Source organism: Lutra lutra, chromosome 9 (assembly GCF_902655055.1).
Source record: "Lutra lutra chromosome 9, mLutLut1.2, whole genome shotgun sequence".
Classification (NCBI taxonomy): Eukaryota; Metazoa; Chordata; class Mammalia; order Carnivora; family Mustelidae; genus Lutra; species Lutra lutra.
In genome coordinates this window covers 37,942,469-37,968,289 of record NC_062286.1, presented here as the reverse complement: position 1 = coordinate 37,968,289, position 25,821 = coordinate 37,942,469, and the positions used below count along the sequence as shown (strand labels likewise).

General features: G+C 43.6%; 2 protein-coding genes across 3 annotated transcripts in view; both read right to left on the bottom strand.

Annotated features, from left to right (window-relative positions):
- LOC125109150 (interleukin-36 beta-like) overlaps positions 1 to 25,821 on the bottom strand; it is a 190,584-nt gene that overhangs the window by 40,302 nt on the left and 124,461 nt on the right. The gene's annotated exons all lie outside the window — the stretch shown is intronic.
- IL36G (interleukin 36 gamma) overlaps positions 1 to 25,821 on the bottom strand; it is a 63,380-nt gene that overhangs the window by 22,466 nt on the left and 15,093 nt on the right. Inside the window, exons 2-4 of the mRNA XM_047745829.1 lie at positions 20,574 to 20,791; positions 18,521 to 18,649; positions 16,793 to 16,855 (exon numbers count right to left, since the gene is read on the bottom strand). Coding sequence (XP_047601785.1) covers positions 16,793 to 16,855; positions 18,521 to 18,599 — 142 coding nt within the window. The 5' untranslated portion in view covers positions 18,600 to 18,649; positions 20,574 to 20,791. The remainder of the gene's footprint in view (positions 1 to 16,792; positions 16,856 to 18,520; positions 18,650 to 20,573; positions 20,792 to 25,821) is intronic.

The window sequence follows — 25,821 nt, the reverse complement described above, 5'->3', positions numbered from 1 at the left end:
GTACACATCTCTGGGGCCATCATTTTTTTTTGTATATATGTAATATATATTGTTATATATAGTAATATTATATATAGTAATAATATATATTTGAATCACACATAAATATATTTTAATATATATAAGTGATATATAATATCTATAAATATAAATAATATTTAATGTATATCTTTATTTATATATTAAAATATATTTTATATCATATCATATTATATATCATATATAATTATATTATATATTTTATTATTTTGTATATTATATATTGTATATACTAAAATATATTTTTATAGACAATGTATTTTACCTTATATAATAATTAATAATATTTCCTATATAAATATGCTTATATAATATTTTATGTTATATATATTTTTATATATGTTATATATAGTTATATAATATTCTATATATTAAGGCCTCTCTTTATTTTTTACTTCTCTGTCCCTTTCAGTCCAACCTACTACAATGCCTTTAAAAATGTTTTGCATTCAAGAGGCGCCTGGGTGGCTCAGTGGGTTAAGCCTCTGCCTTTGGCTCAGGTCATGGTCTCAGGGTCCTGGGATTGAGCCCCACGTCGGGCTCTCTGTTCAGCAGGGAGCCTGCTTCTCCCCCTCTCTGCCTGTCTCTCTGCCTACTTGTGATCTCTCTCTCAGTCAAATAAATAATATCTTAAAAAAAAAAAAGTTTTGCATTCTCAATGTATAATCAATTCCATTAGGGAAAGAAACACACCTACGTTCCTTTTCAAGACAGCCCGCTCTACCTTGTGTCACCTGTGAGGCTTCTGGTTTTTTCAAGGATGTACGAGGCATGCCCTAAATTCCTCTGGAGACTCCCAGTTTGCCACATTACTTCAGGCAACACTTTTTCTAAACTTCTCACCCCTACAAAACACACGTCATTTTAGTCAGTAGCACTTTCCTCACTGTCCTGGCCCTCACTAACAGGCTCCCCAAAGCCTTCCAACTTCCACCTGACACCAAACACAAAGCAATGGCACACATTGTATGCTTTAGTCACTGGAGCACCTCACTGCTGGTCCTAAATTCTGTTCCAGTGATCTATTACTGCTTCACAAATCACTCCAAAACTTAGTGGCTTATTTTACTCAGAATCCTACGATGTGGGCAGGGCTCAGCTGCAATGCCTCACTCTGTTTCACATGGCTGCAGGATGCATTGCCAGGAGGCCACTCACTTGGCTGCCATGTTGGTGCTGGCTGTCAGCTAGGAACTCAGCTGTCCGGACTGTCAGTGGGGCCCTAATTCCTTTCCACGTGGAAAGGCTTTCCACAAGGCTGCTTAGAACTTCTCACAATGTGACGACTGGTGTGCAAGAATACATATTTCAGGAGACAGGACATAAAAGCCCACCAGTCCACTTTTATCAAAAAGACAAGAGATAACAAATGCTGGTGTGAAGGTGGAGAAAAGGAAACCCTTTTACACTGCTGCTGGGAAAGTAAAATGGCACAGCCATATGGAAAACAGTATGGAGGTTCCTCAAAAACTAAAAATGGAATTACTATATGATCCAGCAATCCCAGTCCTGGGTACTGAAATCAGTATCTTAAAGAGAGATCTGCACACCCATGTTCATTGCAGCATTATTCACAATAGCCAATGTATGGAAACAACCTTAGTGTCTGTCAATAGATGCATGAATTAAGGAGATACATATACAACTGAATATTACTTGGCCATGGGAAAGAAGGAAAACCTGCCATTTCCAACAATATGGGTGGACATTGAGGGCATTATGCTAACTAAGTCAGAGAAAGACAAATACTGGATGATATCTCTTATATGCAGAATCTAAAAAACTGAACTTGCCAAAACAGAGAGTAGAATGCTTACCAGGGGCCGGAGGTGGGGGAACAGAGGAGATGTTATTTAAGGGTACAAATTTGCAAATAATGGATAAATTCTAGAGATCTAATGTACAACATAGTGATTATAATCAACAACACTATATTATAAACTTTAAAGTTGCTAACAGACCAGATCCAACACAAAAAAAGAAATTATAAGTGTGTGATATGAGAAAGATACGTAAGTCAAATACCGCAGTAGTCATATTACAATATATACCGTAGTAGTCATATTACAATATACACATGTATCAAACCAATACATTGTATATTTCCACAATGTTATACGTCAACTATATCTCAATTTTTTTTAAAGTTTCCAGTCCTTAAGACCTGGACCTGTCTGGAAATGGCACAATTCTACTGTATTCTGTTAAATACTGGTTAAGCAATCACAAAGCCCAGCCAGAATTGAGAGGAGGGAACATTGACCACCCCTGTCAAGAAGAATGTCAAAGAATTTGCATGTATTTATTCTGCCCTACCAATGAGTTATTAACAAACTGTTTGTTGTTTTCATTGTTTCACATCAATCCACTCCCATTTTTTTCCCAATGAGGCTATAGTCTCAGTGTTACATAAGACACAACATATGGGGCACCTGGGTGGCTCAGTGGATTAAGCAGCTGCCTTCAACTCAGGTCATGACCCCAGGGTCCTGGGATTGAGCCTTGCATCAGGTACCCTGCTCAGTGGGGGGCCCTTCTTCTCCCTCTCCCTCTGCCTCTCCCCTCTCCTTGTCCCCTCTCTTCCACTCTGCTCTCTATCTCTCAAATAAATAAATAAAATCTTAAAAAAAAAAAGACACAACATAGCTCCAGACATCCATTCAGAGCTGCATGCATGGTACATCCCTAGCCCACGTATGTGGTTCTCACCCCCAGTTGCAGAACACCCTCCTGGGCTGTGGACACCATAGACTTTGGCCCTTCTCAACCCTCTGGCCCAACCTAAAACTGACTTCCTTGGCAGTGGACCTCCATGGATGGGGAGATGGAATAGCACTCACTGGCTTGTCCTGGCTGTTGTCTCACTAGGAGGACCTCCTCCCTAAGGTTTTTCTAACTTTTCCAAATTCTATCCCCAAGACCTACTCTGAGCAACCTGCTCCAAGGTACAAGAACAGCCATTTTCTCCCAGGAGGGATTTCCCTAGAAATCAATGTGTTTTCAGTGATCTGGGGGGAAGAAGAGAATGGAGCTTAAGAAAATACAAACCTTGGTATGCTGTGGTAGGGTACCACCTATATGTCACTCATTCCCTCTAGTCCAGGGTCTGGACTGACTAATTTTGCAGGCAAATAGAGAATTTTTAGGAAGGTGCTTTTGGAACCCCCTCTCTTGAGCCTTCTTTGCTTGATGGATACAGATCCCAGAAGGCTGAATATAGCATTTTTTTAAGGTGGCTCTATGGATAACCTGAGTGGATACCCTCTGAAGTTCTATTGTGAATTTTATTAGCTTTGTGAGCCAATTCTTTTTTTTTTAATTTTTAAGATTTTATTTATTTATTTGAGGGAGAGAGATGGACAGAGAGAGAGAATGAGTGGAGAGAGGGAGAAGCAGTCTCCCCGCTGAGAAGAAAGCCTGACATGGGTCTTGATCCCAGGACCCTGAGATCATGACCTGAGCCAAAGGCAGAGGCCTAACTGACTGAGCCACCCAGGTGCCTCCTCATGAGCCAATTCTGTCTGTAATTGGATATCAGTCACCTACATGTCTCTAAGCCCTCTAGGCTATTGGAGTCATCCTCTTTGCAATGTTTAAGTAGGAATTTGCTTAATCCCCTATCCAACATATAGTGGAAACTCAATTTCCCATATAACCTATCCCCTAATGCTTCAGGAATACCTCTTGTAGTCCCTGATTTCTTATATCTGTCGATCTCTCTCATGGCTCACATATTTCAGTTTTTTCCTATGTTCTTCCCAAACTGACACAGAACTTTGGTTTCCCCCACAAACCCTAACCCTACCAAAAACAAAACAAAACAAAACACTAATCTTACAAAGCAGTTGTTACCAGCCAGTTGTTCTCAAACTTGGCTTTAGAAACACCTAGAAGGCTTTTAAACATCCTGATGCCAAGTCTACTCCCTAGATCAATTACATAAGAGTTTCAGTATTTTTTTAACTCCCTTAGATGTTTCAATGTCAGCAGTGCTTGAGAATCTCTCAGCTAGCACACACTCCTCAATACCTGTGCAAAAGGGTCATCTGGGGATCTTGTTATAATGCAGAGTCTGGTTCTGGGTCTGGCATGGGGTCCCAGATTCATTTCTCACAAGCTCTCAAATGACACTGCCGATCCCCAGATTGTATCGTGACTTCCAAGGAACCCGCAGACATGGGGGATGATGATGGCCCAGCAAATAATTTATGCCCTTCGTGGTTCACACTGGTCAGTGATGCTGCTCTCAGAACTTCTCAGAGACCACCTTACTCTTCTAGTCCCACCTCCCAGGCCTTCCTTTCCTTACATTTCCTTCAGCTTCTCTCTATTCTCAGACCCCATGCCTTATCTTTTCCTGGCTGCTTATGGAAGCATCAGAGTGTTCCTTCCTTTATTTTTGTTTTGTTTCATTTTGTTTACGATTTATTTATTTATTTATTTATTTATTTATTTATTTGGGGTGGAGGGACTTCACGGTGGGGAAGGGCAGAGGGAGAGGGAGAAAGAATCTCAAGCAGACTCCACTCTAGGTGGAGCCCCAGGTGGGGCTTGACCTCAGGACCCTGAGATCATGACCTGAGCTGAAACCAAGAGTGGGACACTTAGCCAGCTGTGCCACCCAAGTACCCCCAGAGTGTTCCTTCTTTATCAGGCAGATAGATATAGTAGGGTCTCCTAGCACATCTCAGTCCCACTCGATGTGATTTCATCCCACAACTAAGTGCACTGTCAAAAGGATATACCAATCCCAAGGCAGTACTCTGCCCAAGACACGTCACCTTCAACTTATAAGTCACAGGTTCCCAAACTTTCTCAACTCACTGTGCCCTTAGTGTCTCAGGAATTTCTTCACAGAGCCTCTAAGACAGGAGTGCCTGTCAGGTCTGTTTATTAAGTAGTCAGTTTGAAACAACTTAATGATAATGGTTTTTATGGGTCTGACAGATGTCTGTGTTTTCCGTAAAAATTAAAATAACCCATGGCACCTCTGTGAGTATGGTGAGGCACCCGGGGCCCCTTGGCTCACACTTTGGGAACCATGGTTCTAAACAATTGGGATAAATGTGACCTCCAAATGTCCTAGACAGGTAAGAAAACCTTGTAGCAAGGACTCTATCTGACCAATGGGGGCTGAAGTTGATGAGATAGAAAAGGATTTCTGGGTACTGTTTTCCTACCAGTCCCAACCAGATCTGGCACAAATGCCAACACTTAACTCTCTACAGTAGCTAAGAGATTAAATTTCTAGATTCATCATCCAAGGGGATTTCCAAAGGACTCTGGAATTAGAAGGGTAAACGAAAAAACACAAGAACAAGAAAGTAGTTCTTCTCCTGATACAAACCTGTAAACATGACTCATCTTGTATCAGAAAATCTAGGCAGGGAGCTTAACTGTTATCAGAAACTGTATCGCTTCATGGTGCAAACTGTTTCCAATTAGGAGCCCAACTCTATAGCACAATGACTCTTCACCCTGGCCATACATTAAAATCACTTGGGAGCTTTCAAAAAATATCAATGTCTGGGTACTACCCCGCATCAGTTAAGTCAGTCACTGGGGATAGGACCCAAATCTATAATTTTAAATTTCCTCAGGTGATCCTAAGATCAGTGGGTAACACAGAAGAGGGTACAAACCGTAGATTCCCTGCTAAAGGTATCATGTTTATGGAGTCAGAAACAAGACTGTTGTGTTTGTTTATGTTTGTACATAGTTATATAGTATAAATGCTAATCTATCACAACAATCATATTTTATATCTGTTGTTCTACGTAGACTCAGTCATCAGTCCTGTATGTGGGCTCATACCCTCCCCCATCCAAAGCCTGAATTCAGTCATAAATGTTTGGTCATCCCTATCAGAGATGGCATAGGGACAAGTTACCTATCTAGAATTGTCCCATACCCCTATCCCCCATAAGCAGGGCTGATCAACTGAATCCCTACACCCCACCCCACCCCTGCCCATAGTCATCCAGATCCCTGGCCACTGATGTAGCTGGCCCTGCCCACTCAGACAGGCTCCACAAGGGCAAGTACAACCCCTCCGCATTCTTCTTAAGACTCCTGCCATCTCCGTCCCCTTCTGACTCAACGTTGCTGCTTCTGGGTGCTTCCCGCCTCACCCTGTCATCCTCACCCTCTCACTGTCCTCACTATCAGCCCAGCTGGTGCCCAATACATCAGAGATCTGTGCCACCTGGGCGTTGCTGATGTAATGGGCCCACCAGTAAGGGGGTGTAGAAGAAAGTGTTATCAATACTACTACCACTGCTACTGCTACTACTACTAATAATACTAATACTAATAATAATAATAATAACGAACTTCCATGGGATATTATCAACACAACTACTACTAATAATAATGTTGAACTTCCATTGGATGTTATCAATACTACTAATAATAATTAACTTTTGTTGAATCCCCTTACACCTCACATCAATCCTATGTAAGCTAGTTTTCACTGTCCTCATTTTACTGATGAACAAAATGAAATTGGTGAAGCTTAGTAACTTGTTCAGACTGTAAATGACTGACAGGGTTTTGGCCCCAACTCGGTCTGATTCCGGAGTGGTGTGGTTAATTACCAAAGTTCTTCTATGAATGGATTAATGGGTTGGGGTGAAAAACTAATGAGAGGAGCACATATTGCCTGAGTTCAGTGGGCAAAGTAGGGACCCAAGGCTGGTGAACTGAGGCATGTTCATTGTTCATAATCTCTGGTACCATTTTTCAGGAGTAAAAACCAATCCATAACCTTAGATACATACACTATTCAAGACACAAAACCCAGCAAGTTCTGGTTCTAGAAGGCAGGGTTCTCAAAGCAATTCCAGACAAAAGCACCACAACCCCAGGTGACTCTCCACCTTGCTTTATTTATGATTTATGATTTATGAATTTATGAATGATTTATTTAGGAATTTATGGTTCTCGTTCTCTCACTTCCCACCCGGCCTGTATAAAAGCCCCTCTCCCGATGGGGCCTTCAGCCCCTCTTTTCTCTGGAATGGGCAAAGGGCTGCCTCTTGGGGAGCAGCCTCAAAGAACAGGTGGTGGTGGGTAACAGTGAAAGGAAATGGGCCCAAGGAGGTCCTGGATCTAAAAGAAGTTTATCTGGAAGGGTTGGAAGGGAGAAGGAGCTAGAGGCACAGGGAGAGGGAAATTCCAAGAATCGAGATGTTCTCGGCTCCTAGGCCAACTCACTTATGAGAATTTGATGATGAAAGAGGGTGTTGTACCAGAAATGTCAAAAGAAAAAAAGATCATTTTTCACTACAAGAGCTGACCCTGTTTTCTGATTTTTTTCCAGACACTTTTTATGTATCAACTTCACACTACAGAAAAGCTAATATCAAGAAAAATCTTACTTTTTGCCTGTCTCTAAAGGAGAACTCTGTCCCTCCTATGATAGAGTCAAAGAGCCAAAACATCTCTCACGGCAACTGAAAGTAAGAGATTGGGAAAGAAATGTTCCCTGTCCTGATGCCTGGGTGGCACAGTCGGCTAAGCGTCTGCCTTCGACTCGGGTCTTAGTCCCAGGGTCCTGGGATGGAGCCCCACATCAGGCTCCCTGGTCAGTGGGGAGCCTGCTTCCCCCTCTGTCTGCCTCTCCCCTTGCTTGTGCTTGTGCGCTCTCTCACTCTGACAAATAAATAAATAAATAAAATCTTAAAAAAAAAAAAAAAAAGAAATGTTCCCTGTCCTTCCAGTTCAGGGAAATGAGAAGCCTGAATGCTAAGGCTGAAAACCCAAACTTCAGCAAAGACTGCCTGATCTTTCCCTCTTTCCTTCACAAAGTAGCCCAATTACCTGATAAATTCTCTTTTGCATTTCCGAAAAAGAACATCAAAGAACCGAACTCACTGCACAATGAGGATCCATTCACCTCCCTCAAGGAATAGGTTGGTTCCTGTTTCACTTTGGAGTCAGCTGCAAATTCCAGGTACTTCCTCTATACCTCTAAATACACAGAAAAACTATGGGAGTAAGGAAAGATCAAGGAAAAGAAAAAAAATTTCAATTCAGATTTCAAAATACCAGTGTGAATCTCAATACATTAGGAGACAGTATGCGAATGGGAGTGGACAGACCCTCTTTGACAATAGAACTCTAACCCTCAGCTCTACAGTAATTGGCCCGGAATCAGGACGTGTTCAATAACTGTCAGCTTTTCTATTTTTGTCTCCACTTCCAACTCAAGACCAACCAGAGAAAGCCAACAGTGCCCTTCAAACCAAGCTCACAGGATGACCCACCTCCAGCTTCCCACACCAACTCTAGTCAGTCACACTTGAAGCCCTCCCCCTTCTTCACCATCAGCTTACCCACTCTGCCTGCATTTGAGTCACTGCCAAATAAAAGTGATGGTGGCTGACTCCTTTGCTAGAGCAAACTCTGAATAAACAGCTCCTGTTTGTTCTTATCTGAGTGGTCTTCATGATGAGGTCTTCTCTAAAAGCCATTTTAGATTTCCTTCTGTATGACCGTACATAAACTTTGTTTAGACAAAAAGTCTGATTTGTGGCTCACCGAGCACACATTGTACACCTTTGTGAATGGGTAGCCTGAAGGAAACCCTCTTGTCCTTAAGATCTCAATCAATGCTCCCACTCCCTGCCTTCCTTGACATTAAAATCTGTGATTCCTGCTTAAATCATAATCTATTGTCTTTTGAGCACTTACAAGTTGTAAAAAGATATATAACCATAAAAACTGTTCTTTCCCTGGAGCACTTTCTTCCCTGTGAAGAGCATGTTTCCCAGGCATCTATCTTGGGCTCAAATAAAATTCTTTCTTTCTTTTTGAGATTCTAAAAGGTTTATTCATTTTGTATCAACATTTGTGTGTTTCTTTTTGCTTTTTAAAAATATTTTATTTATTTATTTATTTGAGAGAGATTGGGGGAGAGAGCACAAGCAGGGGGACAGCAGACGGAGAGAGAGAAGCAGGCTCCTAGCGATCCCGATGAGATGGGGGGCTCTATCCCAGGGCCCTGGGATCGTGACATGAGCTGAAGGTAGACGCTTAACCAACTGAGCCACCTGGATGCCCAACATTTGTGTATTTCAATAAAGAATAGCAAATAAGAACCTATCTTCTCCCTGTACCATGCTGTCTTCACCCTACAAGCATATGGGCTTTGTTTTCAGTGTCCTCTGTCCCTTTAAAGTGTATGTTATTTGGGCTATAAGAAATAGTGTGTGGGGGAGCCTGAGGGCTCAGTCAGTTTAGTGTCTGCCTTGAGCTCAGGTCATGATCCCAGTATCCTGGGATCAAGCCCTGCATTGGGATCCCTGCTCTGAGGAAACCTGCTTCTCCCTCTCCCTCTGCTGCTCCCTCTGCTTGTGTGTGCTCTTTCTCTCTCTCTCTCTCAAATAAAATATTTTTTAAAAAAGGTAGAGTGTGATTAATTATAAGATTCTAGGGAAATAAATTTCTGGGAAGGGATGATCTCAGGGCCTGTGGGTTTGTTGCTTTCCTAAACATGCCCAACCTCACCCGGGGGTTTCTGTTTCTCAAGATACAGCCAGGCTATACTGGTTATTGTGCCATCAATAGGAGGATACAAAAGCTCTATAGTAAGGGATGTGTGTGGATGGTGAATTCTGGGGACACTGATCCAGCTGTGGGTACACTGAGAGAGGTTCAGTGGGGTCTGGGGCCCAAGAGGTACAGCAAATCCCTGTCCATGAGTCCCCAGCAGAGGAGGAGGGGGCAACAGCTGTGAACAGGTGGGAGGAACCAGTAACAAAGAATCAGGAGAAGCTGCTTCTTCTACGAAGCCTGAAGGCAGAGAGCAGGGCCCTCATGAAGTATTTGGGTTTAGGTCCAAAGCAAAGCAAGTTCCTGATACTAAAGTGCTGTGTGGGTGGTGGCCAGGCAGGCAATAAGAATAGGGACCAGGAGTCAGGTACAAATTTAGGAGCAAGGGATGTTGGAGGTGAGTATCAGTTTTATTTCTAGGTTGCATATATAACAGATTCAACGCGTAAAGTCTAGGGGATCCTCACCCACTCAGAAATTGTCATCTGTACTAGGAAAGCCTGGTAAAAATGTGGGGTCTGGAAGTTGGTGCCTCCTTTTGTTCCGTTGTTGGTCTTTATCCTTGTACCCTTTAGAAAGGCGAGCCCGGGTTTGGGGAGGTGGTGTGTAGGGATAGGTTGGCTGGGTTATGGACATTGGGGAAGGTATGTGCTATGGTGAGTGCTGTGAAATGTATAAGCTTGATGATTCACAGACCTGTACCCCCGGGGCAAATAATACACTATATGTTAATAATTTTTAAAAAGGGGTTGGCTGGGTGGCTCATGGGTTAAAGCCTCTGCCTTAGGCAAGATCTCAGGGTCCTGGGATCGCGCTCTGCTCAGCAAGGAGCCCGCTTCCCCCTCTCTCTCTGCCTGCCTCTCTGCCTACTTGTGATCTCTCTCTCTCTCTGTCAAATAAGTAAATAAAATCTTTAAAAATAATAATAATAATAATAAAGGCAAGCCCTGTTTGTGTCATCTTAAGACTAAAGCCAACAGTTCACTGAAATACTGTGCCTTTTTCTTATAATTCAGTGAGCTAGACAATGATTGTCTAATTGAAAATCTTGATATTTACAAAATTAGCTTACTCACTTGATTCATCTGCTGCTCTAGAGTCCCAAACAACATGACAAATATCTAAAGTTAAAGTGATTGGATGAATAGCAAGATTTAACAATTCAGTTGCTTTTTACTTTGACTATACCCCAAAAAGAATATATAATCAAAATTACTTTTTGGTTGCAAAGTTTTCAAGCATTCTCCATTTTATATGATTATGTAAGTACTTAACTAATTTTAATGTGTTTTGTTTGCATTTACTCTCATTTGGAAGCTCTAGCAACTGACAGTTCCTGTTTGGCAGTGGCATTTAGCCCTTGATGTGTGTTGTAAGGGGTCCCTCAACTTCATTAAGCTGCCTTGAAGTCATTCAGAATAGGTTCAGATGAGAACATTAATATCCTTAGTCTGACACTGGCTGGCAAATTGACTGGACCTAACTCTGAAGGGACCATGTCTGATACATTGCAATAAATATATATTTATTCTTGAAGGACCATGCTTGATAAAGATGCAGGGCCCCAATCTTATCTACTATGTAAGCCTGCCACTTTGCAGCTTCCATGGCCTATACATAAGCAGTTGGCTTTCCTAGTCCTGCAGAGGTTAAAAAAAAAAAAAAAAAAAGAAGGGGGTGGATTTGCAGTGAACTTACACTGCAGGCTACAGACCAGCACCTTCCTTAGCAAAGCAGTGTTTCCCTCCATCTTTGCTTGCCATCTGGCGAGAGCTGGTCTGAGTCTATGCTTCTCTTGAAGGATTTTGCTGACCGAGCCAGGAAGTAATTAGCACACACCAACATTATGAAATTTACCTTTCCTTTCCTCTCCTCTGCAGCCTTCGGTAATATGTGGGCTATGACCACAGTTTCAGAAAGTGGATCGGGGCCAGGATCTGCTTTGGGGTTATGTAAAGAATAGAGCAGTTTTCTCTTCCCAAATTTCCAAGGAAGAGGCACAGGCTGTCCGGTGCAGTGGCTGTGCCCAGGGTCCATTTTTATTCATTGCCCTTCCGGCACCACCTGTTTTACTTGTCAGGTCAGAAAATGGGTTTTGTGCATGTCAGGAGATAGAGTAGAAGAGTGGTGGGTGGCAGGAGCTCCCTGGCCCTTTACAGCACTGTCCCTTCCCTTTGTGCCACCATAAGAAAGGAGGTGCTCAAAGGCATATCAATGGTGTATCAGGGTACCACAGCTTGGGGTGTGGTAAACCATCCCTGCTGGATAAGGAGATGCAGGTGGCTCCATACTGTTCATGTCTCTCCCTTTTCTCCACCTTTGCTTTCTTTCATATCTACAAAGGAAACTCATTATGACCACTCACAGACAGACAGCAGAGCCTAGACTAACCTTGTCCAGAACCTAAACAGACCTTGAGCCAACTAGTACCTATTCTTTCTTGTGATCTTGTTCAAGTGTCTCTTCCTCAAAGAAACCCTTCTGAAGGGTGCCTGCATGGCTTAATGGGTTAAGCCTCTGCTTTCGGCTCAGGTCATGGTCTCAGGGTCCTGGGATCGTGCCCCACACCGGGCTCTCTGCTCAGCAAGGAGCCTGCTTCCCCCTCTCTCTCTGCCTGCCTCTCTGCCTACTTGTGATTTTTCTCTCTGTCAAATAAATACATAAAATCTTAAAAAAAAAAAATAAGCCCTTTTGATTTCCTGATTGGGTTACAACCCACGCCCATTATGCACTGGGGACCACTTCTCCATTCATACTTGCTATTGGTGTGATTAATGTCTATCTCCCCAACAGACCATGAGCTACTTGAGGAAAGAGTCTGCATCCGAGTCTGTTCAGCTTTCCTCCTTGTCACCTAACACAGAGCCTGGCACAAACCCTTCTGTGATGAATGAGTCAGCTAGCAGGGGGCTCAGCAAGCCAACCCACACTGTGCAAGCTCTGTGCAAGTAAGCATCTCTCAGTCACTGTCTTCTGCTGGGCACATTGCTGCTGGGAACTGTGCACAGTCACCAGATGAGCCATGCAATGGATTTTCTCCATGGTTCAAGCTCATGTCCCCTGGAGTGGGACAATCCCTAGGGATGCATGTTTCAGCCCAGATTGAATGCTAGTGCAGTTGGCTGCTGGCACCCACTCACTCAGAAATGGTTCTCAATCACAAAAGCACATTACTGTTTTCTAATGAAATATATGGGAGGAAGCAGTGTTTCTCAAAGTGTGGATCAGAAAGAAATACTTGAATCAGAATTACTTAAGGCTTTTTAACAAGGGAGCTAGATTCCTGAGTTATATCTCAGAATGCCTAGATCAGAATCTCAGGGGTGAACCCTGAGAATCTGTATTTTTTTTCCAGCTTTATTGAGATATGATTGACATAAAATAAGCTTCAGGCATACAACCTGTTGGTTTGATGCATTTATATACCCCACGATGATTATCACATAGCATTAGCTAATGCCTCCATACCATCACATAATTATTTTGTATAGTGAGAACATTTAAAATACACTCTTTTAGCAACTTCCAAGTATACAGTACAGTATTATCAGCTAGAATCACCACGCTGTGCATCCGATCCCCAGAATTTGTTAATCTTACAACTGGAAGTTTGTATCCTTTGACAAATATCTCCCCATTTCCCCTGCCCCCAGCCCCTGGTAACCACCAGTCTACATTGTCTCTCTGAGTTTAGCTTTTTTAGTTTCAACATAAAAAAAGATAACATACAGTATTTCTCATTCTCTGACTTTTTTTCACATAGCCCAATACCCTCAAGATTCATCAGAAGCTTCCCAGGTGATTCTTTTTTTCTTTTTTTTAAAGATTCTATTTTATTTATTGATTTGTCAGAGAGAGAGAGCACAAGCAGGGGGAGCGGCAGGCAGAGGGAGAAGCAGGCTCCCCGCTGAGCAGGGAGCCCAATGCAGGACTCGGTCCCATGACCCTGGGATCAAAACCTGAGCTGAAGGCAGACATCCAACCAACTGAGCCACCCAGGTGTCCCTTCCCAGATGATTCCTAAGAACAGTCACTTTTTAGCCCTCAGGGACAGGGCAAATCGCTCTGTACTAGAGTCAGAACCTCTGGAAGTCTGCCTCTTACAATCTGGGTGACTGGTCAAGTTACTCGTCTCTGAGTCTGTTTACTCATCTATGAAATGAGCATAATAATCCTCACCCTGCCCTCCTCACAGCATTATGTTGATTATTGATGTGACAATCACCCAATGCATTATGACCATTACCTCAAACACCAGAAATCACCATGAGGGACTGCCAAACGGTTCCTCCCGCACACTCCGCAAAGAGAACCTAACCTGTCCTGCCGCCTTGGGCCAACTGACCTCTGATCCTTCCTTGAGCTCCTGTGTGGAGCTGCCCTGACAAACCTCCTTCTGCAAGAGGGTTGTGGGGAAGTAACAGGGAGTTGTCAACAGCTCTGGGTGTCTTGGTTAGGTAGAATCTAGAATGTATTTTCCTACCGAAAATTGCCAAGACAAACTAAGCTAAGTAAAAACAAACAAACAAAACCACTAAAACAGCTAATGTTACTTTTGCGGAGTAAAATAGTGTAGACTTTTGTGACCATCATGCATTGCAGCCGTCTAATGGAAATTGTACTTCAAGTACCAGACTGACTCAAGGGTAAATGTCTAGAGGCTGCCAATAGTCTCTGGTCTCCTACCCTCTATAGCAGGAGTTGGCAAACTTTCTGTTAAGGGATATATTGTAAATATTCCAGGCTTTGTAGATCAAGAAACCACATGCTCTATGGTTACGGTTTGAAGGCAGCCATAGATGACCAATGAGCATGACTATGTTAGCAAACTACACGAAACAGACTGTGAGCTGGATTTTTGCCCACAGGCTACAGTTTGTCAACCAGTTCTTGCTCTAAAATGAAGATCTGAAACGTGGCTGCAGTGGTGTGCTGGAATAAGCTTATATCAGCTTGCAAGAGCCAACGGCTAGCATCTCTTCCCAAATCCATGCTCAATGACTTCATGTTGGCAGTCTGAAGTCAGCCATGCTGGGAATCATCACACCATGAAAACTGGCAAGAGCTACATATCAGAGCTCCCTCCCACTCCCCCATTTCCAGAGAACTGGTTGTCAAACATTTGCCAGCACATCGCTAGGTGCGTGTCTGTGGGGACGGGGGTGGAGCGTGGTGGTTGGGTGAACCAGACAGTCCACTGGAATGTGGGAAGGAACCACTAAATGTCGGTTCTATTTTATTTAGTCCTTCTGGATTTTCTAATTTTGTGCAAGTTTCATAATGTATAACGCCCACATTTCAAAGATGTAGATCCTCAGTTTTGTTTAATTGATTGGGGTAACTGGGATCCAAAACGCTTAGAGTATACCACTCCTAAAGCTGTCATCTCTGTACAGGTTAACTCAATGCCAAGCAGAGTACAAGATGGATAGAGGTCTTCTTCTATCCCCAAGATAGCCTAGCTCTTGCCTTCACCTGCCTCACCCTGCACCAGGATCTTGAATGGGAGTAGGAGTGGCCAACTGTGAAATGAATCTATGGTTGGGGTGCTCCTGTTCTTGCTGCAGATTAAATTCCCTGAGACTGCCCTTTTACAAGCAATCCTTTCTAGCCCACAGGTGAGAGTCCCAGCCCCAAGCCTCCACCTGCCTATGACCTCAAACATCACAGCCCACTGAAGATTTCTCCCACCCAGATTTTCTGCCTTGCTCTGAACAAGCAATTTAACATGGGTTATCCATTTTCAAAGATAGGTTTAATCCAAGGTCCCATCACTTACTGATTTAGGACCTAGGAAATGCTACTAAATCTCTCTAAATCTTCTTATCTGTGAAAAGGGGCTAATAATAGTACCTACCTGGCAGACGTGCTGGGAAGATCAAAATGCTTACTCAAGTGACTAACATTTAGCCAGGTATCTGAGCCATAGAAAAGACCCAGAACATGTTATTCTTTAGTCTTCTTAACCCTCTTTCCTGTAGCCTATCAATGGGGGCAACATGGCATCAGCAATGCCTGGGGCGGGACAGCTCCTTGCACTGCTGGGCCAGTGGAAGAGAAATAAGGCAGGGGTGAGAAATAAGGCAGGAAGGACCTAGGAGCGAAGCACCATACACTGGAAATCCCCTGATGGGTGACAGTTTAGGGCCTTGGATGCCTGGGCCCCAGAGCCCTGAGATTCTGATTGGTCTGGGGAGACACCTACACATGCTCTGTAAGTTGCATTTCCATCACTGCATTGGGCCATTTGCCTCTTGAATATTTCTGGAATCTGTCCTTCTTTTACTTCGGTTTCCCTCCTGTCACGCTGACTTGGGCCTCCCATCATGGTGCCCTGAGGCTCCCGTGGTATCCTCTTAGTGGGATCAGTTCACATCACATCATTCCTGACCTCATATGTGTTCTTCAGAGTTTCTTCCCAAAGCCACAGCAGAGGTGTAAGTGGCTTTCACATGCTGGTAATTATTTTCTCTAGGGAGTCCACTCCCAAACAACAGTGGGAGCTGCAATGGCAGCAGCCATAGTGCCCGACACGACCTCCCTCACAGAGCATCCCAGTTTACCAGGGAGGAAAGAAGCCTGCTGTAGACCTGGGACTCAGGCTGAGGTGTCCGGACTCTGCCTTTGCAGGAGTGGTGATAGGGAGCCTTACACCTGACTTGGGCAGACAGATGTTACAGTGCCTTTCTACCTGTGTCACTTGGGGCAGGTGCCCTCATTTGCTGCACTTGAATTTTCTTAAGATCATCAGGAGATTATCTAGTAACCTGTGAGAAACTTCTAGATCTGTGAGGGCTGCCAAGGCACTACTGTGTGAGCTTCCTGTGCACCCTCTGCTGGCCAAGTTCTGTTTTTCATAAATTATGTGAGGAGGTCCCCGTTGCCAGCTAGCGGCATGGCAAAGGTCAGAAGGAGGACATGGAAGTTTCCCGGGTTCATAACCTTTCTTCTCCTGTGCCATTTGGCAGATATGTGTTACCTCGCCTCTCTGGAAAGGCAGAGGCCCACCCAGGGTTCATCTTTCTTACTGACCCTCCTGAGATTCACTTCCACAAAGGAAAAGCCTTAGCCTCATCACAGTATCCTTAGGTATCCCCCCGTCTCTGATCCTCTGACTCCCCAAAGAGAACATAGTGGCATCACCCTCATCCCCACTCTCACAAATCTCCACCCTCATCAGTTCAACCAGGGGCCTTACGTGAATAGGGAGAACTCATTGTGGGGAGGTTCATGTCTGGCTCCGAGAGGCTTCTGGTGAAGTCTGGAATCAGAGACAGTGAGGTTAGCACATACAATTGAGATTTTCCAGGGATTTAGGAACATCAGGGCCCACTTAATGTTTTACTTCTTTTTTGTATGTTTTGAGAAACACTAAAGCAGAGAGACAGTAATGACATAAAAAATAGCTTTCCTGGGGGTGCCTGGCTGACTCAGTCATTTAAGCCTGATTTCAGCTCAGGTCATGAACTCAAGGTTGTGAGATGGAGCCCCACATCAGGCTCTGCGCTGACCATGAAACCTGCCTAAGATTCTTTCTTTCCCTCTTCCACTGGCCCTTCCTCCAACCTCTGTCTCTTTCTTTCTCTCTCTCTAAAAAAAAACAAAACAAAACTTTACTGGTCAAAAATGGTGGAAATGGAAATGAAATAGAGCTAACTTGGTTTCTGAATGCAGAACTTCCTTACTTGCAACAAATACATGTGTTGCATTAATTCAGGGGTATAGTATATACATTGCCCACATTAATCTGCGACTTATCTGGAGGCTTCTACCTGATAAAACATTAAGTTTGATAATTGTCTGCATGAAATCCCTGGCCATAATCCAGACAAACTTTGCACATTGAGAGCACATAGCACCTAGGGAAGAAGAAAACTCAAAACTTGTGCTCTGGTATGAAGGTTCTACACAGTATTGCTAACTACATGTCTGATCGAGGCAATTCCGCCTCTCACCCCTCTGAGCCTCGTTTTCCCTGTCTGTCCCTCCAGCTCTGACCATCTATGCTTCTAAGAAGCAGGAGGACTGGACCTTGGTGAGTAGGAATGGGGAAAGTTGGAGCTGCCCCAGGCCAGGTTCAGACAGAGCTTCTCAAGAACTGTGTTGGAATCAGAAGAAGACTCTTCCCTTTCTACACATGCCACCTACAAAGAGGCAGAATTAGGACATGGCCTCAATGTCACCATTTGGAGTTCCCCAGGGTTGGGTAATAACAATGTCTACTGCTTATGCCTTCCTGGTGTGCACTCCCTGCTGCCTAAGGGACAGAATGTGTGCGGCGGCCATCACATGACCCATGTTCCAGGAGCAGGGCTAGTTCTAAACCTGTCTGTTGGCAGATCCACATTTGCCAGACAAATGTCCTATTTTTAGTTTGGGAACACTGTCACATATGAGTTGAAGGCTCAGGGGTTGGGCTTCCGTCATGTTATAGGCCTCTCCACTCACACTCCATGCATTAGACAGTCATTTGAGTTAAAAGCCTCTTCTTTTCATTCCCCTTGAGCCAACACCCAAGTGCCTTCCTCCGCGGGGCCCTCAGAAGCCCTAAGCTGGTGTCATTTTCCCACCCCAGACTCAGACAAGCCCTTTCACTGCAGGGCGTTCACCTCTGCTTGAGCAGGTTGGGAGGACAGAAATGCATTTGGATGATCCAGAACCATCAAGTTGGTCAGGACTTCAAAGCCCCAGATCTGGGGGTGAAGGTGATCTGTTTACCTACTACTCCCTAATATACCTAGGCACCCATGGCAAAGCTTCATTTTCCCTTCAAGGATTTCTCTCATCTAATTCATTTACTAGGGAAGTTCTCAAAGGTCATTTACCATGCAAGTCAACAGGAAGGAACAGATCTGCATGCAAACTTGCAAGGTCCTTCTTTAGGGGTTATTTTTGGCCCTGGTATGCATGTTTGCAAAAATCTTACCTTCTGAGCAGCACTGGGGCTCATCTCTTCCCAGGTCTTCAGACTCCGTTTTCACACCTAAGTCCTTCAAAAATGACATTTTTAACACAATGAAATGACTCAGCAAGAGCCTGGGATGAAAGGCAGGACCTGAGTAGACAAGAAGGAGATCAGTTATGGCACTTCTGACCCCAGGAAACCTTGCTGGACTTCCCTAGTGCTGATTATCCATCATCCTTGTTCTCTGCTTAGAAATGTTTGCTGTGTCCAGGAAGTCTTTGTAAGACTTGACCATGCTTCTTCTATCACTCTTGCTTTGATTTTTGCCCTTCAAAGCAATGTTTCCAAACTGTGGGTCATGATATGATTATTATGGATCTTGACAACATTTGATAAAAATGTAATCAAGAGTTCAAACTGTAGTTCAAACTCTAGTTCTGGGGCTATCAAACTACAGCCCACAGGTCAAATCTGTCCCACTGCCTATTTTTTTAAATAAAGTTTTATTGGAACACAACCATGTCCTTTTTTATACATTGTTTATGGCTGCTTTCTGCCTTTAACAGCCGAGATGAGTATTTGAAAGACAGATCATCTGGTCAGCAAAGCATAAAATGCTGACTGTCCTTAATACCCATCACCAGATAGGTATTAAGGAGGGCATGGATTGTATGGAACACTGGGTGTTACACTCAAACAATGAATCATGGAACACTACATCAAAAACCAATGATGTACTGTATGGTGACTAACATAACACACACACAAAAATACTGACTGTCCCAACATTTACAGGAAAAGTTTGCAGACCCTCTGCTAATAGTCTAATCTTTGCAAAGAAAGTCAGTTTCTTTGAAGCCTCTTAGCAAACTAAGCCTCCAAAGGTCCCAGAAGGCTCAACTCTTAATATCTTGGGGAAGAGATAACACAGGAGCTCTTCACTGCGAGGGCTTAGAGGAGAGAGATTTCCAAACACCCCTCAATTCTGCAGGGCACATCTCACTCAGTTCACAAAGAACTTTCCCCAACATTATTTCAGGACATCAGAGTAAGGGAAGTGAGGGATGAATTGTTATTCCCATTTAACAGATGAAAAACCCGAAGGTAAGTGAATTCTCAAGGATCACACCACTTTTAGTTTGCAGAGATGGGCAGTCTGTGTGGAAACCCAATCCTTTGAGAAGGGCTTAGGAGTGAGACAAAGGGAACTAGATGCTTTTGCAAAAATTAAAAATGACATGAGAGGGCTCCAGGACTCAGCAGCAAAGACAATGAAAGACAGGGGAGTGGCTCTCGGAGGCAGGGACACCTGATAGATCTTTAAGGGTATGGATAGCCACTATCTGAGTTTCACTTATTTGTTATTTGGTTCTCCCCCAAACCTACAAAGTGCAACTGCTTTTGCAGTTGGGGGATACATCAAGGGACACAGGGAATTGGTGGCATCTGAGAAGGCAGAGAATTTCGCAGCCACATGATATCAGAATAAGAAACGTGTGGCAGAAATAAATGTAGGTACCCAGATACATGAAGACAATGGTGGTCCTGACGGAGGACAGAATGATACCTACAGATGAGGTACTTGGGATGTCCCTGTGAGCTGCTATGGAATTTGCCACCAGCATCAAAATAAACGCAGGTGGCTTCCAGAGAGCTCCCTAGAGAAGTAGTGCATTCAGCCGTCTGAGGCGGATCTCTTTTCACCTAAGAACACTCAAAATACGGAGGCTTCCAAAATCTCTTTTCTGAACACCAGTACTTTCTAGATTCTGAAATCAGTCTTCTCTAGAATCTGGAAATCAGAGATAGCGTTATCAGGGTTTCCAGGTCTCCAAAGCTCAGTGTCTGCCTAGCCCTCCAGCAATGCTTTGCCTGTCAGCAGAAGCGCTCCTGGCAGACAACAGGTTGCTCTTGGGGCTGAGAGCAGGCAGTCTGGGTAGGAATCAGAGACAATATTTAGAGATTCAGAAAATCCACAGGAGTCATGCTTCTGGGAAAAAAGGCAGGGCCAGACCCTGCTCTGCTTCCCTATCTACGTCAGTTGGCCTAGTCAGCGCAAGTCAGTACCCCTTACCTGAGCCAGTGATCCCCACGTGCTGTGGTTCCTGGAGCTCGGCTTGTCTTCTCCCTTTGGGATCTCTGATGTGGAGGGGCCAGGTCTGGTCCTTACTTTGAAGAATCAGTTTGGGAGTGTGAATGCAAACGTAACAGCAGCATTCCTTTACCCAGTAATAAATAGCGCCTTGGGTTATTAGGCGTTACGTCATCATCCATTGCCTGCCATTTTCCACACTGAGGGAACAAACAAATTCCTGGGTAGTAGTGTCACTCTGCCAAGAACTGTGCCACATCCATTGAACACATTTCAAGGCACTTGAAACAGGCTGTGTGGCTGCCAGTCCAGTTCGACAGTGAAGGTATAGGAAAGGCACATGAATAGAAGGAAAGGAGAGACACAGGGTGTCGGCCAGACACTGAGCCTGGGAGGTGCAGCCAAGTCTGTTCTCCTGCTGGTTCTTTACTCCAGTCCCAGAGTTCAGCCAGGTGGGGTCCCACAATCCAGAGAAAAACATCCTTCTTTCCGCTCTCCTTAAGGAGCACTCCAGAACATCACTGACACTCCTGTCCACCTCATCTCTGTTCACTCTTCTTCGGTGGTGACATGCAACACATGCCCAAGGGACCTTCCTTGTTCAAGACCACCAGAACCAGCTTCTCCCTACAGCCTGTTGGCAATTTGCTTGCTTTTTTATTATTTTGTATTGCATTTGCTCTTGTCAGTTAACAAGTATGGTTGTGCTTCACAAATCCAGTTAACAGCTGGTTCATTCAGAGGAAAATCCACATGACCAAGTAAGATCATGGCAGTGGTTGGGGCGCCTGGGTGGCTCAGTGGGTTAAGCCGCTGCCTTCGGCTCAGGTCATGATCTCAGGGTCCTGGGATCGAGTCCCGCATCGGGCTCTCTGCTCAGCAGGAAGCCTGCTTCCCTCTCTCTCTCTCTCTCTCTCTCTCTCTCTCTGCCTGCCTCTCTGTCTACTTGTGATCTCTCTCTGTCAAATAAATAAATAAAAAATCTTAAAAAAAAAAAAAAGATCATGGCAGTGGGGCCAACAGCAATGGCACAAGAGCCAGGCAACCACCACAGCAGTCCGCTGTATGCTTTCAGCATGCCAGGCCTAGGCTAGCCCACTGCATTCCTTAGCTCCCCTAATTCTGTGCTGATCCGGGGCTGGCTGCTGGCCTCCCAGCTGCCACTGTAAAAGGCAGTGTCAAGCAGAGTCAATTATCACATGGTTTCACTTACTTATGGAGCATAAGGAATAACACCGAGGACATTGGGTGAAGGAAAGATGTGTGAGTTGGGGGAAATCGGAGGGGGAGATGAACCCTGAGAGACTGTGGACTCTGAGACACAAACTGAGGGTTTTGGAGAGGAGGGGGTGGGGAGGTTGGGTGAGCCTGGTGGTGGGTATTAAGAAGGGCACGTATTGCATGGAGCACTGGGTGTGGGGCATAAACAATGAATCTTGGAACACTGAAAAAAATAAAATAAAATGAAGAAAAAAAAAAAGCAATGATCCACAAAACTCAACTGATGACCAAAAAAACCTCTGACTCTGACATCTTAGCGCAACCTGGTAGGACTCACGCGATGCCACAATCCATCATACGCCTCCCAATTCCAGAAATGTAAAAATATGAGTAAATGTACGTATTAAAATCATGACAGAGCATGTGGGCTTGAAAACCTACCACTGTTACGGTGCTTCATATTCCTTACTCCTATTCTGTTTCTTCTCCCCATTCTTGCTTTCTTTTGGTTTTGTATTTTTTGGTATTCCATTTATCTCCCTACTTGTTTGAAATTTATATACTTTTACACTTATTTTCTATTCTTTTAGTCTTTATCCTAGAAATACTCCCATGTATCCTTAAATTATAAAAACTTATGTTAATGAATAACATTATCCTCTTCCCAGACAATCCAGAATGACAGAACTCCTCCATTTACCTCAACTTCACTCTATTTATATGCCTTCTACTGTCATATATTTTAATTTTGTATGCTTTCAAAACTTTAAGATACTATTATTATTATTTCATAACATGAGTGTTAATTTACTTCTGGCTATATATTTAGTAACTTCTTTACTCTTCATTTCTTCTTATATCTATACCTTTTATCTGGGATCATTTTCCTCTTATGTGAAGTATATATTTTAGGCTGCACTGTCTAATAGGGTAGCTACCAGCCACATGTGGCTATTTAAGCATAAAGTAAGTAAAATAGAACAAAATTTAAAATTCAGTTCATTGGTCTCATTAGAGACTCATTTCAAGTGCTCACTAGCCACAAGTAGCTAAAGGCTCCTGCATGGCAAATATAGAGAACATTGTCACCATCTTCAAAAGTTCTATTGGATAGTGCTTATCTAAAGTTTCTTTTCCTGGGGCACCTGGGTGGCTCAGTGAGTTAAAGCCTCTGCCTTCGGCTCAAGTCATGATCTCAGGGTCCTGGGATCGAGCCCCACATTGGGCTCTCTGCTCAGCGGGGAACCTGCTTTCCTTCCTCTCTTTCTGCCTGCATCTCTGCCTACTTGTGATCCCTGTCTGTCAAATAAATAAATAAAATCTTTAAAAAATAAAAATAAAAAATAAAGTTTCCTTTCCTGCCGATCTTATGGTAGTAAACACCCTCTGTTTTTGTTTAGCTGAAAACAACCTCATTTCACCTTCATTCCTGAATTGCCAAGTTCATCATTACCAGAAGAGAAGCTCCAGTGTGTACTCTGCCTGTATCAAGATACTTCTGCAGGTCCTACTGTCCTACAATTTGCCTCAAAAAACTTCAGTCTCTGTCAAAAGACAATCTTAAGAACTCACGTGGAACTTGGGTTTTCTTTTTTTCCAGGTAACAGTCTTATCCATGGGATCAGAGATAAGTAAAATGCCACTATTGTGCCTGGAAATAAATAAGTAACTGAGTGGGATTTTGTGGGTGAGACTGGGAAGCCAGTCATTACTTATTACATTTCTTCCTGTCAGAAAATGCATCTTACATTACAAACACACACACATATGAGCTTTTGGAAACTTCAGGGAACCTATGGCCCTTGTCCTCTAAAAGGGCTGCCCCCCCACCCTGCAAACTGCAGGTAAACAGGTAGAAACTGTTAGTATTTCTAATTATATAACAGTAGGAAAGCACAGATATAAACCACTTTTTTAAAAAGCAAATATTAAAAATGTGTGCTCAAAAGTTTTAATTGTTTGGGTGACCATGATTGAAAAACCATATATGTGCATGTGTGTGTGTGTGTGTGTGTGTGTGTGTGTGTGTACACACACACAGCAAAGAACCTGATACCGGGAGGGCTTGATCCCAGTACCCTGGCAGACACTTAACTGACTGAGAGGCCCAGGCACCCCCAAAACTAAATTTTTTTATATTTGGGGGGTTTAAGATACAAACTTATATAAATATAAAATGAAATGTATTAAATATAAAATTTAAAGTTATTTAAATTAATTGAACTTATTTTATTTATTCAGTTTTATTTTTTTTAATCCCAGGTTGGAATGCAGACTGTAACAATAGAATCTAAATATAGTAAAAAGGTATGAAATAACCTCACTGCAGGGAGTGAGGAAGAAACGAAAGGTGCTGACCTAAAGTCACACTGGAAATGAGTGGAGTCTTTAAGACCAAAGGCAAAGAAACTGTACCTAAGCACTACATTCAGTTGGTAAAGTTTCCCACAGAGTCTGGAGTACAAGTGAACAACACTGAAACCATTATCCATGGGTTACTGGCATTTAACAAAGAAGCATATAGATGGTGGATGGGAGCAGCCAGGTTTCTCACTGTTACAGGGAGAGTTCACAAACAAGCATGGGGAAAAGGCTGAAGTGAAACATGCGGAAATGGATTAGAGACATCAGTATGAACTCGGGTTTGGCTTGATATAGAAGAGACAGTTACATACAAAAATATTATCAATCTGTGCATATACCTGGGTTGGTATACACATGTATATTTCCCTGATTGGTCAGCTGGAAGAGCCTAGAATGATACCCAGTACAACAAGCATACCTAGTGCCCAGTTCATAGTTTTTAATACCATTCTCTAATAAAAAGAATCAAAGCTCCTTAGGAAAATGCCTGAAATTCTAGGGTTGGGTCAAGAAATGCACAAGGTGAAGTCCCAAAAGTTCATTTTCGCTTTTGTTTCCTTTGCCTTTGGAAACATACCTTGAAAGAAATTGCTGTGGCTGATATCGAAGAGGTTACTGCCTATGTTCTCCTCTAGGATTCTGATGGATTCCTGTCTCACGTTGAGGTGTTTTATCCATTTCGAGTTTATCTTTGTGTACGGTGTAAGAGAATAGTCGAGTTTCATTCTTCTACATATAGCTGTCCAGTTTTCCCAGCACCATTTATTGAAGAGACTGTCTTTTTTCCACTGTATATTTTTTCCTGTTTTGTCAAAGATTATTTGACCGTAGAGTTGAGGGTCCATATCTGGGCTCTCTACTCTGTTCCACTGGTCTTTGTGTCTGTTTTTATGCCAGTACCATGCTGTCTTGGTGATCACAGCTTTGTAGTAAAGCTTGAAATCAGGTAACGTGATGCCCCCAGTTTTGTTTTTGTTTTTCAACATTTCCTTAGTGATTCAGGGTCTCTTCTGATTCCATACAAATTTTAGGATTCTTTGCGCCAGCTCTTTGAAAAATACTGGTAGAGATCGGAATGGCATTAAAAGTATAGATTGCGAGGGAGGAGTCAAGATGGCGGAGAAGTAGCAGGCTGAGACTACTTCGGGTAGCGGGAGATCAGCTAAATAGCTTATCTAAAGATTGCAAACACCTACAAATCCAACGGGAGATTGAAGAGAAGAACAGCAATTCCAGAAACAGAAAATCAACCACTTTCTGCAAGGTAGGACTGGCGGAGAAGTGAATCCAAAGCGACGGGAAGATAGACCGCGGGGGGAGGGGCCGGCTCCCGGCGAGCGGCGGAGCAACAGAGCAAAATCAGGACTTTTAAAAGTCTGTTCCGCTGAGGGACATCGCTCCAGAGGCTTAACTGGGGTGAAGCCCAGGTGGGGTAAGCGCGGCCTCAGGTCCCGCAGGGTCGCAGAAGGATCGGGGGTGTCTCAGTGTCGCAGAGCTTACCGGTATTCGAACGGGGAAGCCGGCTGCAGAGACAGAGCCGAGGAGTGACTCTCAGCTCAGGGTTGCCTTGAACCGGTCGCAGGCTCGGTCAGCTCGGAGCGCGGCCGGAGGCCAGGGTGACGGGAGTCATTCGGCGCTGTTCTCT